Source organism: Bubalus bubalis, chromosome 5 (assembly GCF_019923935.1).
Source record: "Bubalus bubalis isolate 160015118507 breed Murrah chromosome 5, NDDB_SH_1, whole genome shotgun sequence".
Classification (NCBI taxonomy): domain Eukaryota; kingdom Metazoa; phylum Chordata; class Mammalia; order Artiodactyla; family Bovidae; genus Bubalus; species Bubalus bubalis.
Genome location: NC_059161.1, coordinates 51142044 through 51161926, shown reverse-complemented (window position 1 = coordinate 51161926; position 19883 = coordinate 51142044). Strand labels below are relative to the sequence as shown.

The 19883-nt window shown below is 35.1% G+C and overlaps 1 protein-coding gene across 18 annotated transcripts in view; it reads right to left on the bottom strand.

The window, feature by feature from the left end:
* CDC42BPA (CDC42 binding protein kinase alpha) overlaps positions 1-19883 on the bottom strand; it is a 297113-nt gene that overhangs the window by 23007 nt on the left and 254223 nt on the right. For 12 of the 18 annotated variants that reach the window (XM_044943085.2, XM_006062426.4, XM_044943088.2 and 9 more), the window contains 9 exons: positions 17498-17602; positions 13622-13705; positions 10706-10811; positions 8168-8304; positions 7339-7478; positions 5955-6036; positions 3654-3870; positions 2739-2801; positions 919-1512 (listed from right to left, as the gene is read on the bottom strand). In XM_044943085.2, coding sequence (XP_044799020.1) covers positions 919-1512; positions 2739-2801; positions 3654-3870; positions 5955-6036; positions 7339-7478; positions 8168-8304; positions 10706-10811; positions 13622-13705; positions 17498-17602 — 1528 coding nt within the window. The remainder of the gene's footprint in view (positions 1-918; positions 1513-2738; positions 2802-3653; positions 3871-5954; positions 6037-7338; positions 7479-8167; positions 8305-10705; positions 10812-13621; positions 13706-17497; positions 17603-19883) is intronic. The other 6 variants (XM_006062431.4, XM_006062433.4, XM_006062435.4 and 3 more) reach the window with 1 other exon arrangement.

The following is a 19883-nucleotide window of genomic DNA, read 5'->3' as shown; positions in this document are numbered from 1 at the left end:
CAGACCACTTAGACCTTACTGTAACTTGTTCTGTCAGGAATCCCTTCTACTGCATTCTGTGCTCTGTGAGGGTGAGACTGTCTATTTTGCTCACTGTTATATCTCTTTCAGTGAAATAACACATAAGTTTTAAGAGTTTTATGAGCTGTTAATCTTCACAAGCACTGTATCTGGGGGGGACCATGAACATAACTCCTTAGGGTTATTCCAAAATAAAAGCATGCTGCTGCTAAGTCGCTTCAGTCATGTCTGATTCTGTGTGACTCCATAGACGGCAGCCCACCAGGCTCCCCGTCCCTGGGATTCTCCAGGCAAGAACACTGGAGTGGGTTGCCATTTCCTTCTCCAGTGCATGAAAGTGAAAAGTGAAAGGGAAGTCGCTCAGTTGTGTCTGACTCTTAGCGACCCCATGGACTGCAGCCCACCAGGCTCCTCCATCCGTGGGATTTTCCAGGCAAGAGTACTGGAGTGGGTTGACATTGCCTTCCTTGAAATAAAAGCATATGTGTTTTAAAAAATCTAAGTAAAATATTCCATAAAACGATTAGCTTTAATTATGTTCCTGTTAATGTTGACCCCACTGGCCTAGGTATGGTTTAACTAGGTATGGTTAACTTACTACTACTACTACTAAGTCGCTTCAGTCGTGTCCGACTCTGTGGGACCCAATGGACTGCAGCCCACCAGGCTTCTCTGTCCATGGGATTCTTCAGGCAAGAACACCGCAGTGGGTTGACTTAACCATACCTTAATGAGGTTAAATGGTTATTTTCTGTACCAACATAATTTATGCCTAGGAAAAACCTCAAAGATGACTTAAAAAAAACGCTGTTAATAATAATAAATACACATAGGAGATGAAGTAGAAGGAAAAGAAAAGAGACAGCAAAGTAAGGCAGCCAAAAGTAAAACTCTTACAACAAGAGGAAGGATTCGCTGGCCACATCAGTTCCTGTTGTCTAGATCTTCGGCCCTGGCAGTCAGTGTATATTCCAATGCTGTTAAAACACAGCAGGTATTCTTTACTGGAGATTTCAACCGCACAGATGGCATCCATTGGTTGATGTGCAATAAATGAGAGTGTATTGTCATTTGAATGGAGCATACTGTATGGACTTCCTTCTCCATTCAGGGGATATCTTAGAAATCCAGACTGGAATCCCACACAGAGCTGCTCACTGAAGATCGCCATCCACTGGACGTTGTACGGGACTTGAATTTCCTTAAATTTTCTGTGACGCGTCTTGCTCTGAAATAGTTCATAACAGAGGACCTGCCTTTTCATAGCCACACACAAGCATGTAAGAGCTCCATGACGCACTTTGCCAGAAGTTATTGTTTGACAGCCTTTAGTTTCTGCCAGCTTATAAAAATCAGTCTCTCGCCCATCCAGAGCTGACATAGGAAAAAGTCGGACGTGTCGATTTCGTCCTGAGATCACGGCAACAAGTTGATCATTTGGAATGAGTTCTATCTGATGAATCTTCTTATTGTCACCAACTCTAATAATTTCTGTGCAAAGAAAGAATAATGAATCAACTGCAAAATAATGTTTTATTAATCATATCCCAATTATACTCAAAGGAATATGTTAACTTATAATAAAGATAGAGATACACACAGAAAAACTAAGATATCAGAAACCATATGGAGAAAGAGGAAGATAATCACACTCACTGTAAGATAATTTAACCTACCTACAGTAAGGTATTAAGTTTAGCACTGAGATTTCTGGCAGCCATGGCAAAGAGTTCCTATGTGATAAAACATGACAGATCTTTAAGAAAAACCTTTTCACTCTCACCAAATTCTAGTGAAGTTTTACCATGGGGTTACTATTTTTAAAAACTGACGCACGTTTCATTAAAGGTATTTCTTTGGGTAACAAATTAATGAGGTTTAAATGCATTGTTTTCCCATGATCTTACTTGATATAGGGATCAAACCAGTCAATCCTAGAGGAAATCAGTCCTGAATGTTCACTGGAAGGACTGATGTTGAAGCTCCAATAGTTTGACCACCTGATGCGAAGAACTGACTCATTGGAAAAGCCCTTGATGCTGGGAAAGATTGAAGGCAGGAGGAGAAGAGGACGACAGAGGATGAGATGGTTGGATGGCATCACCAACTCAATAGACCTGAGTTTGAGCAAGCTCCGGGAGTTGGTGATGGACAGGGAAGCCTGGTGTGCTGCAGTTCGTGGGGTCACAAAGAACTGGACACTACTGAGCAACTGAAATGAACTAAACTGAACTGAACTTGATATAAAGACATAATTTAGAAGCATTCAAGAATGCTAAATTAAATGGGTTCCTTTTTTATTTCACCTAGTATTTAATTTCTCTCTAAAAAAAATCTGTTGTATTAACTTGTGGAATAAAAGAACCCAACAACAAACATATTTTAATGACTGTTACTGCTTCTAGTACCATTAGAACAATGGAAAAATCAAGTTGTGTTTTTCTTTCATGTACTATCTTTAGAAATGCGGTCTGAGTTTATACAGCAGAACTGTTAAACAAAATGACACAAGAAAGAAAATATACATGGAAATTTTAGAACTCAAGAGCATTATAGAAATTTAAAAAATTATCTTTTGACTTATAAATGTATCAAATTAAGTCTGGAAAATTTCAATTACAGAATAAATAAGAGCAAAGACTGTTCTTTTTAGAGTTTAAAATCTATAGTTTAGAATTTTGTATCAATAATATTTTCTCCACAATATTTCCTCTTACCATCTTTGGTGACATGCACAACAAATAACCCTTCTTCATTCCCCAAAGCTATTCTTTCATGATCTATACAAGACATAAATATGAAATATTTTTATTAGGTGAAAACTTATATAAAACTCACAATATAAAACAGATAAAGAAATATGGTACAAAAAACTGAAATAAAAATAATTAAAATATAGCAATAACTTATACTATTAAATTTCCTTTCAGATTACTGTAGTAAATATTATCTCATGTCTTTTTTAATAGAACAATCACTAGAAAATAATTTCTATCAATGCTTACAAAAATAAAGAAATGTTTATTCAATAAAAGGTGAAAAAAACCTCTAGTTTGTCAGCACCCTGGATCCAGTTCCATTCCTCATTTGGAGAGGGAAAAGTTGTGAAAGGCATTTGAACTTTACTCATCAAACTTTTCATTATTTACTACAAAGTAACAAGAGTTGGCTATACATAAGAAGATGGCAAAAATTTAAACTTCCAGACACAGAAGCTGCCATTTTTGAGGGTATTTTATATATGGGCAGTCTGTTACAAATTCCATATTACTTAAACTTCGCAATAACCTTTGCAAAGTAATTAGTACCTGTATTTTACCTAGGAAACTTATGCTTTATAAAACAGCTTATGCATTAAGAAGCAACTTTTTCTAAGTCACGCAAGGATAAAATAGATTTGGTAATAGGTTCATCTTTTGCTTTTTCAGAGGAAAATACATTAGAAAAGTTTATTCATTCTTGTTTACTGAGAAATAAAGCTTTAATATGGTCTCATTCAGGCAATAAACATTTACTGAGCATCTGTGATATAATACATACTATGTCAGACATCAGGGATTCCTAATGAAAGCCAATCCCTGCTGACAAGGTATATAAACAATTATAACAAGATAAATGTTATAAATCCATACCTATGATTGCAGCTGCCTGGGTTGTTTTAATGAGGGGCAGAGTGCTGTCATAAGCCTCTTTGGGAACATAGACTGAGCGGTCTCTGAATTTGTTTTTCTTCAAAATCTTGTGCAATTCACTCAGTACTCCCACCCATTTACTCTTCTCATTTTCACTATCAGCTAGCATCAGGATGGAACATTTGTTACTAGATGCTGAGAGCTGGGAAGCTGTGACCTAGAACAATTTAATCAAAATTCATGATATTAGAAACATCTTGACATCTTTTAAGCCAGCCATCTTTTAAGCCAGTTTTATGCTTATGCTAGTTTGCTTTGCATTAGCCAGCAAATGAGCACTCATTAAGTGATACCTTTAATAGAGTTTATTTATTCATAATGTTAGTGTCATTTGGAGAAGGCAATGGCACCCCACTCCAGTACTCTTGCCTGGAAAATCCCATGGATGGAGGAGCCTGGTAGGCTACAGTCCATGGGGTCGCTGAGAGTCGGACACAACTGAGTGACTTCACTTTCACTTTTCACTTTCATGCATTGGAGAAGGAAATGGCAACCCACTCCAGTGTTCTTGCCTGGAGAGTCCCAGGGACGGGGGAGCCTGGTGGGCTGCCGTCTATGGGGTCGCACAGAGTCGGACACGACTGAAGTGACTTAGCAGCAGTGTCATTTGTATTTTCTTTGCTACAGAGTGCCAGAATACATCACAAAAAACTCATTACACATAGTCATTTAACAACAGCCACTGACATTTATTGAGTAATAACTGAGCACTAGACACTAATCAAAGCGCTTTATAAGTATTAACTCATTTAACTCTATCAACATCTTTCTCCAGGCAAGAATACTGGAGTGGGTGGCCATTTCCTACTCCACCGGATCTTCCTGACTCAGGGATTGAACCCGCATCTCCTGAATTGGCAGGTGAATTTTTTACCACTGTGCCACCTGGGAAGTCCATCAAAATCTTTACAAGATAGGTATTAATGCAGAGAAATTAATTTCTCCAAGGGCACACAACTAGACTGGAATCCTGCATCCAGGCTCATAAGTACTACAAAATACTGATTTTCAACCCATTTAAAAAAAGTAAAAAATGCTCAGAAATACTTCGATTCTGTTACTTCATAACAATAACTTAGAGAAGACCACTTGAACTAATATTTAAATGAAGGTTTATCACTTTACAATGACCCTATAATCAGAATACTTACTTTATGTATATATGGATCCTTAATTAAAAGTAATTTAGCAACAGAGACAATAAAATCCCACAATTAGAATCAGGTAAGCTAAGTGTGCCTCTGTAGGTTCCCTTGGTAGCTGGAGAGAGAAGTTTTTGGTCTGGGAACTGAGAGACTGAGTATGGTCTTAGATACAAGATACACACTTGTACTAAGTATATAGGCATACCATCAAGAGAATAGTCCTTTTTTTTAAACCTCCATTATCTTACTTAACGCGTCAGTTTGAGACTGCACTGTGTTAGACAGCCTCCAAAGATGTCTACCAACAATTTTTCCTACAGAATTTCACTCTTCTTATCTAAAAATGCAGTCTATTTCCCCTTCTTTTATGTCTGGGATGACCTCATGACTTACTTTGGCCAACAGAATATAGAAGAGTTATTGTGCCTGTTTTGAGCCTAGTCCTTAAACGGCCTGGCAGCTCTTCTTCTCCTCTCTTGGAAGCCAGTCACGGAGAACTCAGCCAGACTAGTGAATGATTAGAGCCCACATGGAGAGAGTCCGCAAAGAGAACTGAGGTGGCCCAGAGACCAGCCAAGTACCAGGGTTAACAGCCAGAACCAAGGCCTCAGATGTGAAAGTAAGGCTGTTTTGGCTATCTCAGCCCCAAATGAGCTGAATGCAGCCATATGAGTGACTCTCCAGTAGACACCAGAACTGACCCACAGGATGGTGAAAAATAAATAAGCTGGTAAGTTTTGGAGTGGTTATTACAGAGCAATAGAACTGAAACATTCTAACTTGTAAACAAGATCTTAAACAAACTTTTATTTTTTAAAAAAATTGAGAACTCTCACGCTTATTCAATTCTTCTTGTAGTACTACTTATCTGAAAATTGAATGTGATTCAAAAATATTATCCAAGATGAAACCTATTTTAGAAGCCATATATTCAAAGCTTTCCATTGGTCTTCTACTAATTCAGTGTTTACTTTGCACAAATTGTCTGTAAGATTTGGTTATATTCCAAGTAAGTTGGTGATCTATAGAGAGAGGTAAAACATTTAGTTTTTAAAAGCAAATAATTCAGTGATCAAATTATAACACACAGACTTACTCTAAATATACAGGGTATATCTTTTCGACTTGCATGAATAACATCAGAAGCCAAGACTGAACTCACAGAAAATTCTTCATCCCTGAAGGAAAAGTGAAACATTGAAAGTTAGCGTATGTGGGTGTGTTTGTGTGTGGTTTTGGGTGTGCATCTAAATAACACATATGAAGCAATCCTCAAAATTTAATTGCACAGAACATCCAAACTGAATTTTTAAAATTTCTGAATTTTCTTTCTTTGTAACTGATAGTGCCAAAAGTAACGTATCAGGTGTGATTTAACAGCGCCACATGACACAAGAGCTAGAAATCGTTTCTGGCTTCCTCAGTGTCACAATGCCAGTAAGTACGGGACGCGTGGGTTTGGATCCTAGTAGGTCTCCAGCAGACTGTCCCCTCTTTGCTCTGATAATACATGTCAAGTGCCCTCAACACAGCTCATCTGACATTTTGCTGTTCCTTCAACACAGCTCATCTGACGTGTTACTGTTCCTTAGGAAATCCTAAGACAGATCCCTTCCACAATAATCTATTCCTTGTGATTTCCTTAATTTGGTTATTGGTACCATCATTCTCTTGATCTTGAAGATTTGACATCTTACTCTTATCTTTGATTCTTCTCCCTATCTTTCTATATTTGGTCCCTTTGCAGGTTCTACCAAATTTTCCTTGCTAATATTTTAAAGTTTCTTGCAAATAAAGAAATGTATTTCTTTATATTTCACATGTATGGGGAAGATAATGTGTTTTAGATGCTGGTATGAAATGCTTATGTGAGCCAGAATTGGAAATTTTAGTTTTGAGCACAGGTCTGGAGACATATGTTCAGGAGTCGTCTCAATGCGGAGATGATGCTTGAAGCTACAGGAGTAAATAAGATCACTGAGGGAGAATGCCTGCAGTCTCGAGAAGGGGTTAAGTAGAGGAGAGAGTCTGAAAATGAGACCAAAAACATTTAAGAGATGTACTTAACTTAAATGTTCACGGCTTCATTTTATATTCCAAGAGCCTGTCTGATTTTGAGATTTTTATTTCCTTTCCTCACACTGAAATTATACTGAAGCCTTTGCTTTAAGTGATGACATAGACATTACACATTAGGCCTCTAGTACCCCAGCAGCCTTTAACTGGTCTTTTGGTTTTGAAGTATTAACCTCTTTTCCCAGACCCCCAGCCCCAATATGCATACACACGCACATCAACCTGTTCTATAACTATACCATATTTCCAATTTGTAATTATGTTGTGATTGCAGTATTAGTAAATGAGAAAATTACTGTGAAATTAGATTTAAATAAAAACATGGCAATATAATCAGAAGAAAAATCACACACTTTGTATTTCTGTGTTGCAAAGATATACATATTTTCATCTCTGACACTTACCTCATGTCAATCACTTGACTGACTACAACACTGGGCTGAGATGCCTTTCCTTCGGCAATATCGTACAGAAAGAGCTTGAAGTCACAGACTACAGCCAGTGCTCTTTGCCATCCTTTCTTCACTCCAGCTGGCTTAGGGATCTTAGGCAAACAAACAAGCAAAACAACCTGAACTGAAACGTCAATCAGAACCCCTTTAATTACACATGTAACTGCAGGGTGAAAACCTAAAGACAACATACACATGCTGTACGTCTGCCACCATGGTTGGTAAAGCAGCAGATGGAACACATACATCATTAATGACATGAGCAAGTGGGACAACACATTCTTCAAACACGGAATGACATTTGATTCTGAAAAAATTTTAACAGTACCATTTTAATTTCCTCTAGTAATTCATTAAAATAACATTCATAGATTTCTAAGTGGCATAAAAGCCAAATTTGGTAATAGGATGAAAGGCAGTGTACACTTTAAATATTATTCAAGATTATAAGTAAGATTACATCTTGACAATATCTCATACTTCATAAGCATATACCACCTCTCCAGCAAGACTAAGTGCTACAGATTCCTTCAAGGAGATTTAAACATCTGAACATTACTCTGTAGGGACAGTACGGAAAATTTTGAGACACTTTAGAATTTATTCCAAGCAAAAGCCAGGTTTTTGTTTTCAAATCATTTCTCTGAATGAAATAAAATTGTTAGGTGAATTTTATTCGCCGAATTTTCGGTCAAGGAGTATGTCTGTAAGGTAATGGACTTTCCTTAATTCATTAATAAACCTTAAAAGATTAGTCTAAATCCAACCTAACCATACTTACCCTGACATGCCCTTCATATGCTGTTCCTATTCCTTTCTGTGGATCTATACCCAGAGGACCTTTTGTCTGTTCAGGAGGAACTGGACAAGCAGTTGGAGCTTTGTTTACACAAGTTATGTGACATGAAAATCCACACACTTCGGAGGGGAAAAAAGAAACAATGTTCAAGAAAAATTCATTTTTACAAAGAGAACATTCACTGAGCACTCATTATAGGCAAAGTGTCACATTAGATGAATGCTTATCTCTGGTTTTATTTTAAACCATTTTTGTCATCTGGGGAGCTGATTCATTTGCTCATAGGTAAGACTTGCAATGAGAAATAGTAAATACTTCATTACTGTAATATTATTGTTCTGTATTAACACTAGTGATCAAAATGAGAAGCAAATAAATGGCAAAAAATCTAATCTTGAGAATAAAATGACTGTTTTAAACTGAATTTCTAAAAAAGCAGCTTCTGGAGTTCTAACTCTTCATCTCACTGCAGTTGGGTACTTATTCTGAAATTTCTCTTACAGGAATCACTGATGGACATTAAATTACCTGGCATCTCTGCAATATCTGGCAAACTTTACCAATCCCTCTCTTTGGAATTTAAATGGCTCAATGATTAAAAAGGTATTTAAATTTTAGGAGTTGTTGATATTATTATATATATTTAAACTACTACTAAGATAATAACAATAGTTATCTTTCTTGGGTGTTTTTAATTTTTTGCAATAATCTGCAATAATCTAAGAGAGGTACAACGCCACCATTTACATATGACTTTGCGGGGGTCACAGAACTCATAAGTGACACTGCTGGAATTCAAAACCAGGCAGTCTGGCTCAGAGCCTGCATACATTACTACTAACAGTATGGCATGAGACCTCTTGATACCTACATGATGAACCTGAGATAAATAAAAATAAACTCTCTCCCATTGAGACTTGGTTGGTTGAGAATTAAAGGTTAAAATATCTAAAATGAACAAGCTTGTTTGGAGGGGTGACAGACTAAGAATATCTATTCAGACAATTCCTACTCTAGGGGGGGATCCTGGAGAATATTTTGAAAGAATAAAAGTGGAACTGAAGCGGTAGCATCATGGGAACACATACACATGGGGAAATGAACTGAATATCACAAATGGATATAAAACCAACAAAGAAAGAAGAGGGACTAGCATTAACTATCAAAAACTATCCATCTTCTGTAAGACAGCTCATTCACTTCTAAGTAGAGGATCTAACAAATTATAATTTGTTTTACTAAGCAAAAAAATCTCACTTTCATCAGGTAATGGAAACAACAAAATTATTGCCTTATACTGAATCTAACTTCAATCAACCAAGAAGACTTAAAATGACAGGAATCTTGAGAGGCTATAACCACATTATACAACATTTATGAAAGCTTGGGCATAGTCTAATGTGTCCCCACTGTTTTATAGGGTAGTTTCAAAGAGTCTGAAGAAAGACAGGCCCAATTTCATGGCATGGGACCTGAGAAGGGAAGAGAGTTGGAAAGATCTCAAAAATTCCTACTACAGAATTGCAAAGGATTCTGATTCATAAAAAATGACAAGGGACCTAAAGCCAAGCAGTTGCCCAGGATTCCTTCTGATGAACAGATTAAAAAAGTCACATTTGTAAGTACTGGCTAAGTTTCACAATGAGACAAGGCTTAAAAACTGTACAAATTCTTCCTGTAGACTTTAGATCCTTCCTAGTCAATGGCAGAGCTTATTCATTCTCAGATTATTATGTTATCTTTATCTTTTAGCTCCCCTTATTTATGTTTCCCAAGGCTTGGTCCTCATATTTACTCTCTTTTTCACTCTTATGTTTTCCCTGGAAAACATCATTCATGTTCATCACTTCACATATTCATAACTCAACTCTCTTATCTCTCATGTCTGCCCATTTTCTTTTGTTCTAAATCCAAGCATCTAAGAGACTAGTTAGGATAATACAATCTGGATCTTCTACGTGAGTTGTGAGAACTAGTCAAACATAGAACACTGTATCCCCAATGCCTAAAAGCAGAGAGCAGGCGTTATGCAAGCATGTGATGGATGAATCAATGAATGGTAGGGGGAAACCTCTGCTACTAACACTAGGAATAAAATATCTTTTGAGGCATTATAGCAGACATTTAATATTTCTAAAAAGATGCCGCATTGTTTACTTAATAATAACTTCTCTAACAAACTAAGCAAGAGTAAAATTAAATGAACAGATTCAAGAATAACTTTCACCTATTTTGTCATATAGGTTACCATCTGGGGGACCACAAATTCACCTGAATAATGAAACAAAGGTGAATGCAACACAAATGTATCTCCCCAGAACATGCTTCTAGGAACTGTCTAGTTTCCAATACTCAACAGACTTTAGCAAGGTGCTCAGTTTATTATCCAAAGAAAAGCAAATGATTAAGTCAAATAAATAAACATTTATATACCTTCTAAAGAGAAAGCTTTTTTGATTACAATTTAGGGAGTAAACGTTAAGACTCTAAAGTCACATTTTCTTACTATTTAATTCTTACCTTCACAAGAACAGCCTTGTCTTATCAAACCCACCATCAAAGATGTACACTGATGACACCTGGTGGGAGTAGTAAAAGATTTGACAAAAAACTGATGAATCTTGCGCTGCAAAACAAATTGATAAAAATCATTTAAAAATTGATTAATAAAAATCACATTTCCATAATGTGAACCTCTGTGAACACACCAGCTGCTATGTTTTCTAGTTCCTTTCTATAATTCATACACTTCAAATATTTTTATTAGACAATATTGAGCTGGCGTGTTCTAAAGATAATGTAAGAAGTTAAATGATAATTAACTGCTCTTGAATGCCACCTGAAAAGTTATAAAATAAATTGTAGGGTTTTTTTCCCCCACAAATTTTGACATCAGGGCTTTTGTAATTCCTCAGATTGTGCTTTGGCAATGAGTTGGGTAAAAGTTTCCATATTTATACCTATATATAAAAAAGAAATGGGCTTTTATATCATTTTATGAAAGATAGAGTAATTTAAAACTCCTGTCCCTACTATAAATCATGTATTTGATTTTCTGGGACCAAGAACAAATAATATGTTTAACAAATATCTTTCCTCCCTTGGAAGCAGGCAGTATGACACTTGAGCAGATAAGAACACACATGTATTATTCCAGAGACAGACTGAAAATCCAGCATTTAAAGCAGTCATGCAAACCAATCTATTCCAGAAGTCCCCTGGGACCTAGTTTCAAAGCAGCACTGGGATTTGACTTTATTCTAAGTAGAATACAGACTGTCTTTCAATGGCTTTATAATTTCTGTATGTGGCTGAGCAAAAGCCAAAGTGCAGATATTGTGCCAGTGCTTAACTATTATCTCATTTAATGGAGACAATGCCTCTGGGAAGATTAGGTATATTTCTTTTTATAGATGAATAAAGTGAGACTCAGAGGGATTAAATAAGTACTAAATAATAATAGTTAGTTACTGGTAGAGTTAAAAGTCAAGCCCAGATCTGATTCTGCCATCTTTCAAAGTTTGACTATTCAAAAACATGTAAATGAAAAATATGATCTTAAAAAAAAATCAGATGGCATAAGACATAGGTCAACACTAGGGGCCTTCATGCCTATGAAAAATACCTAATTTGTTAACATCACATCAATTTTTGCTCAACATTTCTCCTGTATACTGATCTTATTCTTAGTTTCTTGCACTTTTAGGAACTATTAGAGTAAAATTTCTAGTGCTGATAACATTTTCAGTTGTTCAAAATGAATTAATGAAACAATTCAGTTTGTTACTAATTTGTTCTGCAGGCTTTTAATACAGTGAAAGAGTAGTCAACTGCTCAAGGTAAGTAACTCTGTCCTTTTTTCCTTTTTCCAAAAGATAAGAAGACATGTTTGAAATGACAATAATGAAACAACTGTGCCAGTAACAAATTTAATAGTATTACTGCACACTATCCAAAAATTACTTACAAAACACATTCATTATATACTTTTCCTCCAGAGATCTACTCAGAATATCATAATTTTAACTGAGTATGCAACAATAGGAAATATAAACAACATTTTAGCAGAACATTAATTTTAAATGATCAAGTGCTGGTTAAACTGTAAGACATAGACATTATTTATTAATAAAGATTAAAAGGCCCATGTTTCACTAATTCCAACTAAGGATAGTATAATATATAACATGTGCTCGTGCTAAGTTGCTTCAGTGGTGTGTGACTCTAGGGTCTATTCAGTCCTAAATTCTAGACTACTTGGCTTCTGGAGGTTTCTAAGATCCCCTTTCTTGTCTTCTGGTCAATATCTGATTTCTAATACTTCCACAAAAGGTAGCTGGAGGAAGACAAAAAAAAAGTCTAGTAAAAGGGCATTAAACCTAAAGCATGAACACATTAATTTTAGGTTATGCAGTAATTTGGAGTATAATGAGAAATAACTATAACCTCAAAATTTAAAGAGGTGGCTATGAAGAAGTGTTCTTTTCATTCCTATTTTGTCAGTGCTGCAGACTTCAAGCTACTCAATGGATGAGGTAAAATACTTTTAATAAAAGATGTGAGAACAAAGTAGAGCCAATCCTTCTTGAAAACTTACAAACTAGTGGTTGTACACAATTAGGATTCAACACTATACCAGATAAATAAAGGTGACTTTATTTGGAGCAAACCCTTCTTAAATATTTTTTAAATAACTTTTTTTCCCTTTTAAATACTTTTATATTGAGATAATTGTAGATTCAATCTTTTAGAAACCATGAAGTAAACTTTATTTTGTGGAGAGGGACAATAGGTGTACAAAAATTAAGTTATTATTCAGTCCATGAAATATTATCAAATATTATCACCAGAGCTTCGTGGAGGGCCCTCCAATTTAATTTTGTCTTACTTAAAAAAAAAAAATTCATCCTGATGATCCACTGTCAATCTTTCCCCATGAAATCGATCACCCAATCTAATGTGATCTACACAGGTCCTTGGATATGTATATATCCTTATGAATTAGACACATTTGGGTGTTGATAACTTATATAAATGTGATTTTGTTGCACTTCAGCCATATTTTACCTATCTTTCTCCTATTTCCAACTCTGCTAACATAAACAGCAGTAAGCATCTCTTTATAGTTCTGTGTAAAATTTTTTATTAAGGAATGAGATGGTTGGGTTAGATGGTATATGCTCATTCCATACTAACAGACTTCAAAACAGTGAATTTCAGAAGATGGAAATAAAGCAAAACAATTTGCATGTTTGTCCTACCTTTCTCAGTGGTGATTATTTCCATTCATATAGAATTTATTCTCTTTCTCAGCTTTTATGTTTGTAATTTTGAGGAAACCAGTAGTAAAAATCATGCCAAATACAAAAAGCAGAAGAAATCCATTCTCTCTCTCTGTTTTTTAGAACACACCATGCTTATAACTAGATTGAATACCTTCGATGGAAAGCCAGTTGAGCCAGGGCATCCCTTTTTCCTTAAGGTTGGTGTATGAACTGGAAGTGGAGTAGAGTCTACAGTCTGAATCCAGGGGAAAAGAGGAAATAAACGTCATAAAACACTCCATCTACTTCAAACATCATTAAAAATAAATGTAAGTACAGCCAAACAAAATAGCAATAAGGAAAAATTATCTCAAGGAACTAAAATTCTCACTGTTGATAATTTAAATTCTGTCTGCAATATCTACAAATAAAACATTAGTATTTGTTCAATTTGTAAAAACTACTTCAATCTGGAAATTTAAAAATAAGTAAGTTGTAAAAGAGAATCTATAGACAAACATAAGAAAGTCATAGCATCTTGCCTACATAAAAATGAGGATATTAAATTTTAATTTTCAAGTTCAACTGAAAATACCATATTAATTCTATAAAATATATGAAAGAGTTTTTATCAAGATTTATAATAAAATATTTAGAAGAATCCTTTAACTCCTTTGACTTCTGTATACAGAATGCATACTACACATATGGAATACAATTCTGTGGATTTGTGTGTTTGTGTGTAGAGATTAAGAGAGAGTGAGCGAGCACCTGTGAGACAGATATAGAGATATACTGATTGATGGGTTGATTAGTGGGATTTTGTGAAGAAAGTAATTTCTAAGAAGGGAGTTAGATTATTTAATATGATTGGAATTCAGAACTGACAGAAATTTAACTACAAGTTATATCTTTATGCAGTATTTCTATTAAGATATTTCTTTGAATGAAAGGATTTTACTGGATGCTTTTGTGGAAAAAAGAGAGATCACTTATTAGCAAAGTGTAAAAAAAAAATACACAAAGAATGACTTCCTTTAGGATGCTAAGCAAGCAAGAGGAAAAAGCTAGCTTTGTATAAAATTACAGAATATTCTAAAACATTAAGAGAAAAAATGAATGGTCCCTTTTTGTCTCTGTTACCATATAAGCTCCAAAACCCAAATATTTTATACACATGGAATTTAGGTGGGCTTCTCAGAGTTTTCTATTTAATTGTGAGTTTAGTTCTAATTTCAAGCTTGAAAAAAGTATTAAACTCAATTTAATATTTAAAAAAAAAACATGAAATAACAGAGAGGAATACAAAACCTTTTTGAAAGTTACTAAAGAAAAATTCATAGGAAACAGAATTGTCACTTGAATTTACACAGAAAGTCCAAGAGAAGTTTTCAGAATTAGAAGGAGTGAAGTAGGGGTGCTGAATCCAAGATCAACAGAATTCATAAAGAATAGCAACACCTAGTTTAGAAAACATTTTTAAAAGGTCCCATTCACCAGAGCAATAAAAACTTTAAGGTATCTAGGAACAAATCTAACAAGCAATTTGGAGCATGTTCATGAAGAAAATAATGAAACTTCATTGAAGGATATAAAAAGAGTACCTAGACATTGTTCATAGACCAAAACGCCCAATACCACAAAGAGATGAATTCTCCTTAGATAATCTATAAATTTAAATCCAATCAAAAGCTTTACATGGAACCTATATGCCGAACCTAAAAATTATATATAAAACGAAAGGGTCAAGAAGTAAAGGAACAAGGTACTTGGGAGTGGCTGATCATAACAGGCATCAGGAATTATTTTAAGGCTACAATAAGACAATGTGACATTGGTGCAGAAATAGACAAAAAGAACAATGAAAGAGAATAGAGAATCCCCAGAGAGACCCATTTATATAAAAAGCAGAGACAGCTTTACAAATCAATAGAGGAAATACAGGAGAGCTGGTTGTTTATATGAGAAAAATAGATTAGTACCCCATTTCTCATAACACCTAACAACAAAGGTTAGTTTGTTTAAAGTCCCAAACACGTAAAAGCAAAATTTAAAAACTTTTAGAAGAAAATATGGAAGATAATCTTTATAACTGCTGCATAGGGAAGAACTGTTTTAAAAAGACAAAAAGCAGAAGTCATAAAAGAAAAAATTGATAAATATAACTACATTAAAATAAAAACTGTTGCAAGACAAAAAGATATAAAAAATCAAAATTTTAAATAAGCCACAGACTGGAAGAAAATATTTGCCACGCATATAGCCAGCTAGGAATTAGTATCCAGAATACATAGAGAACAATTACAAAACAACTGAAAAAAATAATTCAATAGAACAACAGACAAAAGACATGAACAGACAAATCACCAATGCTCAATAACACATAAAAAGATGTTGAATAACACTTGAAATCAGAGAAATGCAAATTAAAACAAAAATGCCACTCAATATCCATCAAATAGATAAAAGTTAACGTCTGACAGTACAAAGGGTTGGCAGAATGTGGGGAAATAGAGGAACTCACTCACACACACTGCTGGTGGGAGTGAAAATTGGTCCAACCACTGTGGAAAATAATTTGACAAGATCTAGTTAAAGCTGAAATGCATATGCCACACAATCCAATAATTCCACTTCTAGGTATATAGGCTAAACAAACTCTGCACATGTGCAAAAGCAGACAGCTGTTAGGACGTTCACTTCAGCATGAATTGTAATAACAAAAACTTGGCAACAACCTAAATATCCAACAACAGGAGAATGGATAAATAGTTGTGGTATATTCATACAATGAGATATAATGCAATAGTTACAATGAATGAACAAAGTGGACATGTATCTTTATATGATGCAGATAACCTCTGTGTAAACTTTAAATATACAACAAACACTATTATATTATTGTTTATGAATACAAATGAAATAAACATGTAAAAGTAAGGAAGAAAAGGAGTACCTCGATTTCAGGTTATTCAGATATGCCTGGGAAAGGGGAGGGGGAATGGTATAGGGTAGGATGTTTCAACTGTCTGGAATATTTTCTTTCTTTTTAATACAAATTTTGGAGCAAAATATTTACACATCTTAAATGTGTGGATGGTGGTTATGTGGGTGGTTCTAATATTATTTTTTGTATGCTTGAAATATTTTAACATTAAAATAAAAATGCATGAACTCAAAATATTAAAACAATGATAATCTAAAAAATCAGATGGTGTCATCAACTTAACCTGTGTGAGGTAGTATACACCACGGGGTTGGAAAAAAATCAAGTTAGAATCTGACTACACCTCAAACTTCACTTCAGACAGCTTTCCAAAGGGGACTCTCTGCTTCACCTGGAATGCCAGACACAGCTCTGAAGACCAAGTGGGAGGCAAAGGAGCTATGTCAGAACTATCATGCTTGAGTAAATAATCGGAACTGCATCTGAGTCAGGACGGCATTAACTGAGGAATAATATATCCTTCTGACTTGTTGAGAAAAGATCTCTGTTGAGAAAAATTGACTAATTGGCTGTTTAAAATCATTTACTTACTTAAGGTGCAAATACACTATTTTTGCATTATTAAAGCCATGATTTAGTTGCATACCTACTGCTGATTAATACTTATAATAAACTATTGAGTTGCCAGCAGTGGCAGTTTTAAGTTCTGCTTATGAAGGAACAGTTACATCGTATCTTCATTAGATTTATTAGAATTAAAATATGAGAATGGCACCTGACATTGCCATGTATCTATAGTTTTTATAATTCCAAAATTCACATAACTCTGTCCTCTGTTCAATATAGCTCTCTACTTAAAATATAGACTACTTTAAATAAAGTTCTTTTCTATTTCAGGTTGAAATTGGGGGGACCATTATTTACTTCAGTTTTACAATCCTATCTATATTATCAGTCAAATGTAATGATCTCCAATATGCTGTGATTTATTACACAAAACATTTGTTAAAAGGAGGAGAGTCAGATTTCACTTGTTTTTGCAAGTCCCTCTTTCCTGACACAAGTGAAAAGTTGAGAAGCAAGACTGCTCCAATGAGGCACCTTAACTGGCTCAGCTTCACTAGATGTGGAAGGAGAGGTGGACCTTGACTGGATGTAAAACTTGACGTTCGGATTCCGTACATATGTGTTCTCAACGGGATCAGTCTAGGAAAATAAGTCAGGAAAAACAAAAACCCAAGACATCACTTTTAAACAATGTGCAGCTCTTAGTAAATTTCTTCAAGGCATGATCATGGCAACATTCTCAAGAAAGGAGAATAACAAACTTTACTCTGAATATTCACAACAGGGATGTGTCATTATACAGACTCATAACCACTAGCTTTAAAGAAAGGTTAAGATAACAACAGTTAACAAAATGCTCCAGTCTTCACCACTCATCTGTTACTTTGAGCTACTGTATGTTCTTTACTTGTATTTCACAAAATAAATCATACAAGTGAAATAAATGCAGAGTACTTAACAGAAGTATGTTCTGCAGATTAGAAATAATTTTGTCCTTGGTAAGAATGAAACTTGGTTTGCTATAAGGCATTAGTTGAAAGGAAAAGAAACTAACCTGTCAGCTTTGTCACTAAATTAAATCGTCTTTTTATTTTGCAGCAGTAGAAATATTCACACTTATATTCAGTTGCACCCTTTTAACCAAGTATTTTTAGTAGCTGAAGACGCTTTGGGTTAAAATTTAGCATAAACAGTCCTATGGTGCACACTGATTGATGATATATTCAGTTTTGCAATTTTCAGAATTACCAGGATTGGGTTTTTTAAATGAAAGGCAATGAAGATGACTTGGGAGGATTAGGAAACTGGTTTCAAATATGTTGTACAGCAAGAACAATGCTTAGATTAGTATTTGCTGTAAATCATCATTTATTACGGATCAATAATAAGAGCAATCAGCTTAAGGATTTTAAATATATACTCAAAAGGTTTTTAAAAAAATTTGTTATTATTATGGTTCCTATTTCAGGGACTGGCTAGCTGGCTAGCCAGTCCTGGAGTAGCCCTCTGCTGGTGCCCACATGTGGCCTCTCTTGGTAGTGGGCATGGGCAGGTATTCTGGCAAATTACAAGGGAAGACTTTGGTGGGGCCAACTAAGATGGCCACCAGCTGAGCCTTAAACCTTTAGCTGTAGGATTAGGGAGAGGTGGGGAGAGGAAGGATCCCAGGAAGGGCACCCAGGGGACTTGGAGTAGCAGCCATGTACTAACAGCTAGGAGAGTATTTCATATTTTAAAAACTGAACCACTGAACTGACACATCCCAGCTGTATGTTAGCTCAGTGTGTGAGATGTACATAACTTCATAAAACTAGTATGACTTAAAGGTGGGGAAGCCAGGCCCAAATTTCATCTCTTGACTCCAAACTCAGTATTCTTCGTTATACCAAGGAACCTCCATAGCAGACACATTCAAAACAATTTAGAGATCATGGAGGCTGACAAGGAACTTTGACCAGGAACAGATAGAAAGGAAGCAAATGGCACTCCAGACAAATTTTGCCTAGCTCACAATTTCACTGAGGGACAGCCATGGAGAAAGTTATCCATCTTACCTGTTAATCTGAAATATGACCCTAGGTTGGGAATAAGGCAAAAAAGTCTTTTATTTTCTAAAAATCTCCTTCTGGTTTCCCTAAGATTATATAAACTGCAAGCTGATAAAAAGTTTATGGGTGAGTGGGTTCAATTAAAATGGAATTGATAAGCAAAGCAATACTGATACATTTTACACTAATAAGAATTTTAAAACTGATTCAAATAATCAAGAGTTAATGATCTCATAAAGTTTCAAAGAAGTGTCCAAATAGAGGATTTGCTACTTGAAAAAACTGGATTATTTTAAGAAAATGTAAGCTTCTGACCTGTCACACAGAAGCCTTTAGCTCACAGCTTAAAAGACATAAAATCAGAAGTTCCTATGTGAAGGATAATGCTGCTTAAAAAAGGTGATAAAGAGAATTCAGAAATGATTTGGTTCTGTTTAGGTTGAAATAGATTTTAAAATAAGACAGTGAGTTAAGACCATAAAAATTTTCTGGGAGAAGAAAACTTAATATAGCTAATATAGTGGCTTTGTTCCTCTGGGTCCAATTACTTTAAAACTCTTCAAAAATGAGAAAGGTAAGAGACTGGTGCTCCTAGTAGTACTGGCTGAAACTTTAAAGCAGGCCTGCACTTTGTGCCATAGGGACACAAGCTGACAGAATGTGGACACGCTGTTTATATACTTTCTTGTGCTAAAATTGGGATATACCACTTTAAGCCATATGTGTTCTAATGAGAGGTTCACATCATGACAACTGTCAAGTCTAAAAATCAAGTTGGTAGCTAAAATATTTACTAACATATGTGACATTATGACAGTTTAATATTGGCAAAGGAAAAAGAAAAACATGATCACAGCTTAATCCATAATTAT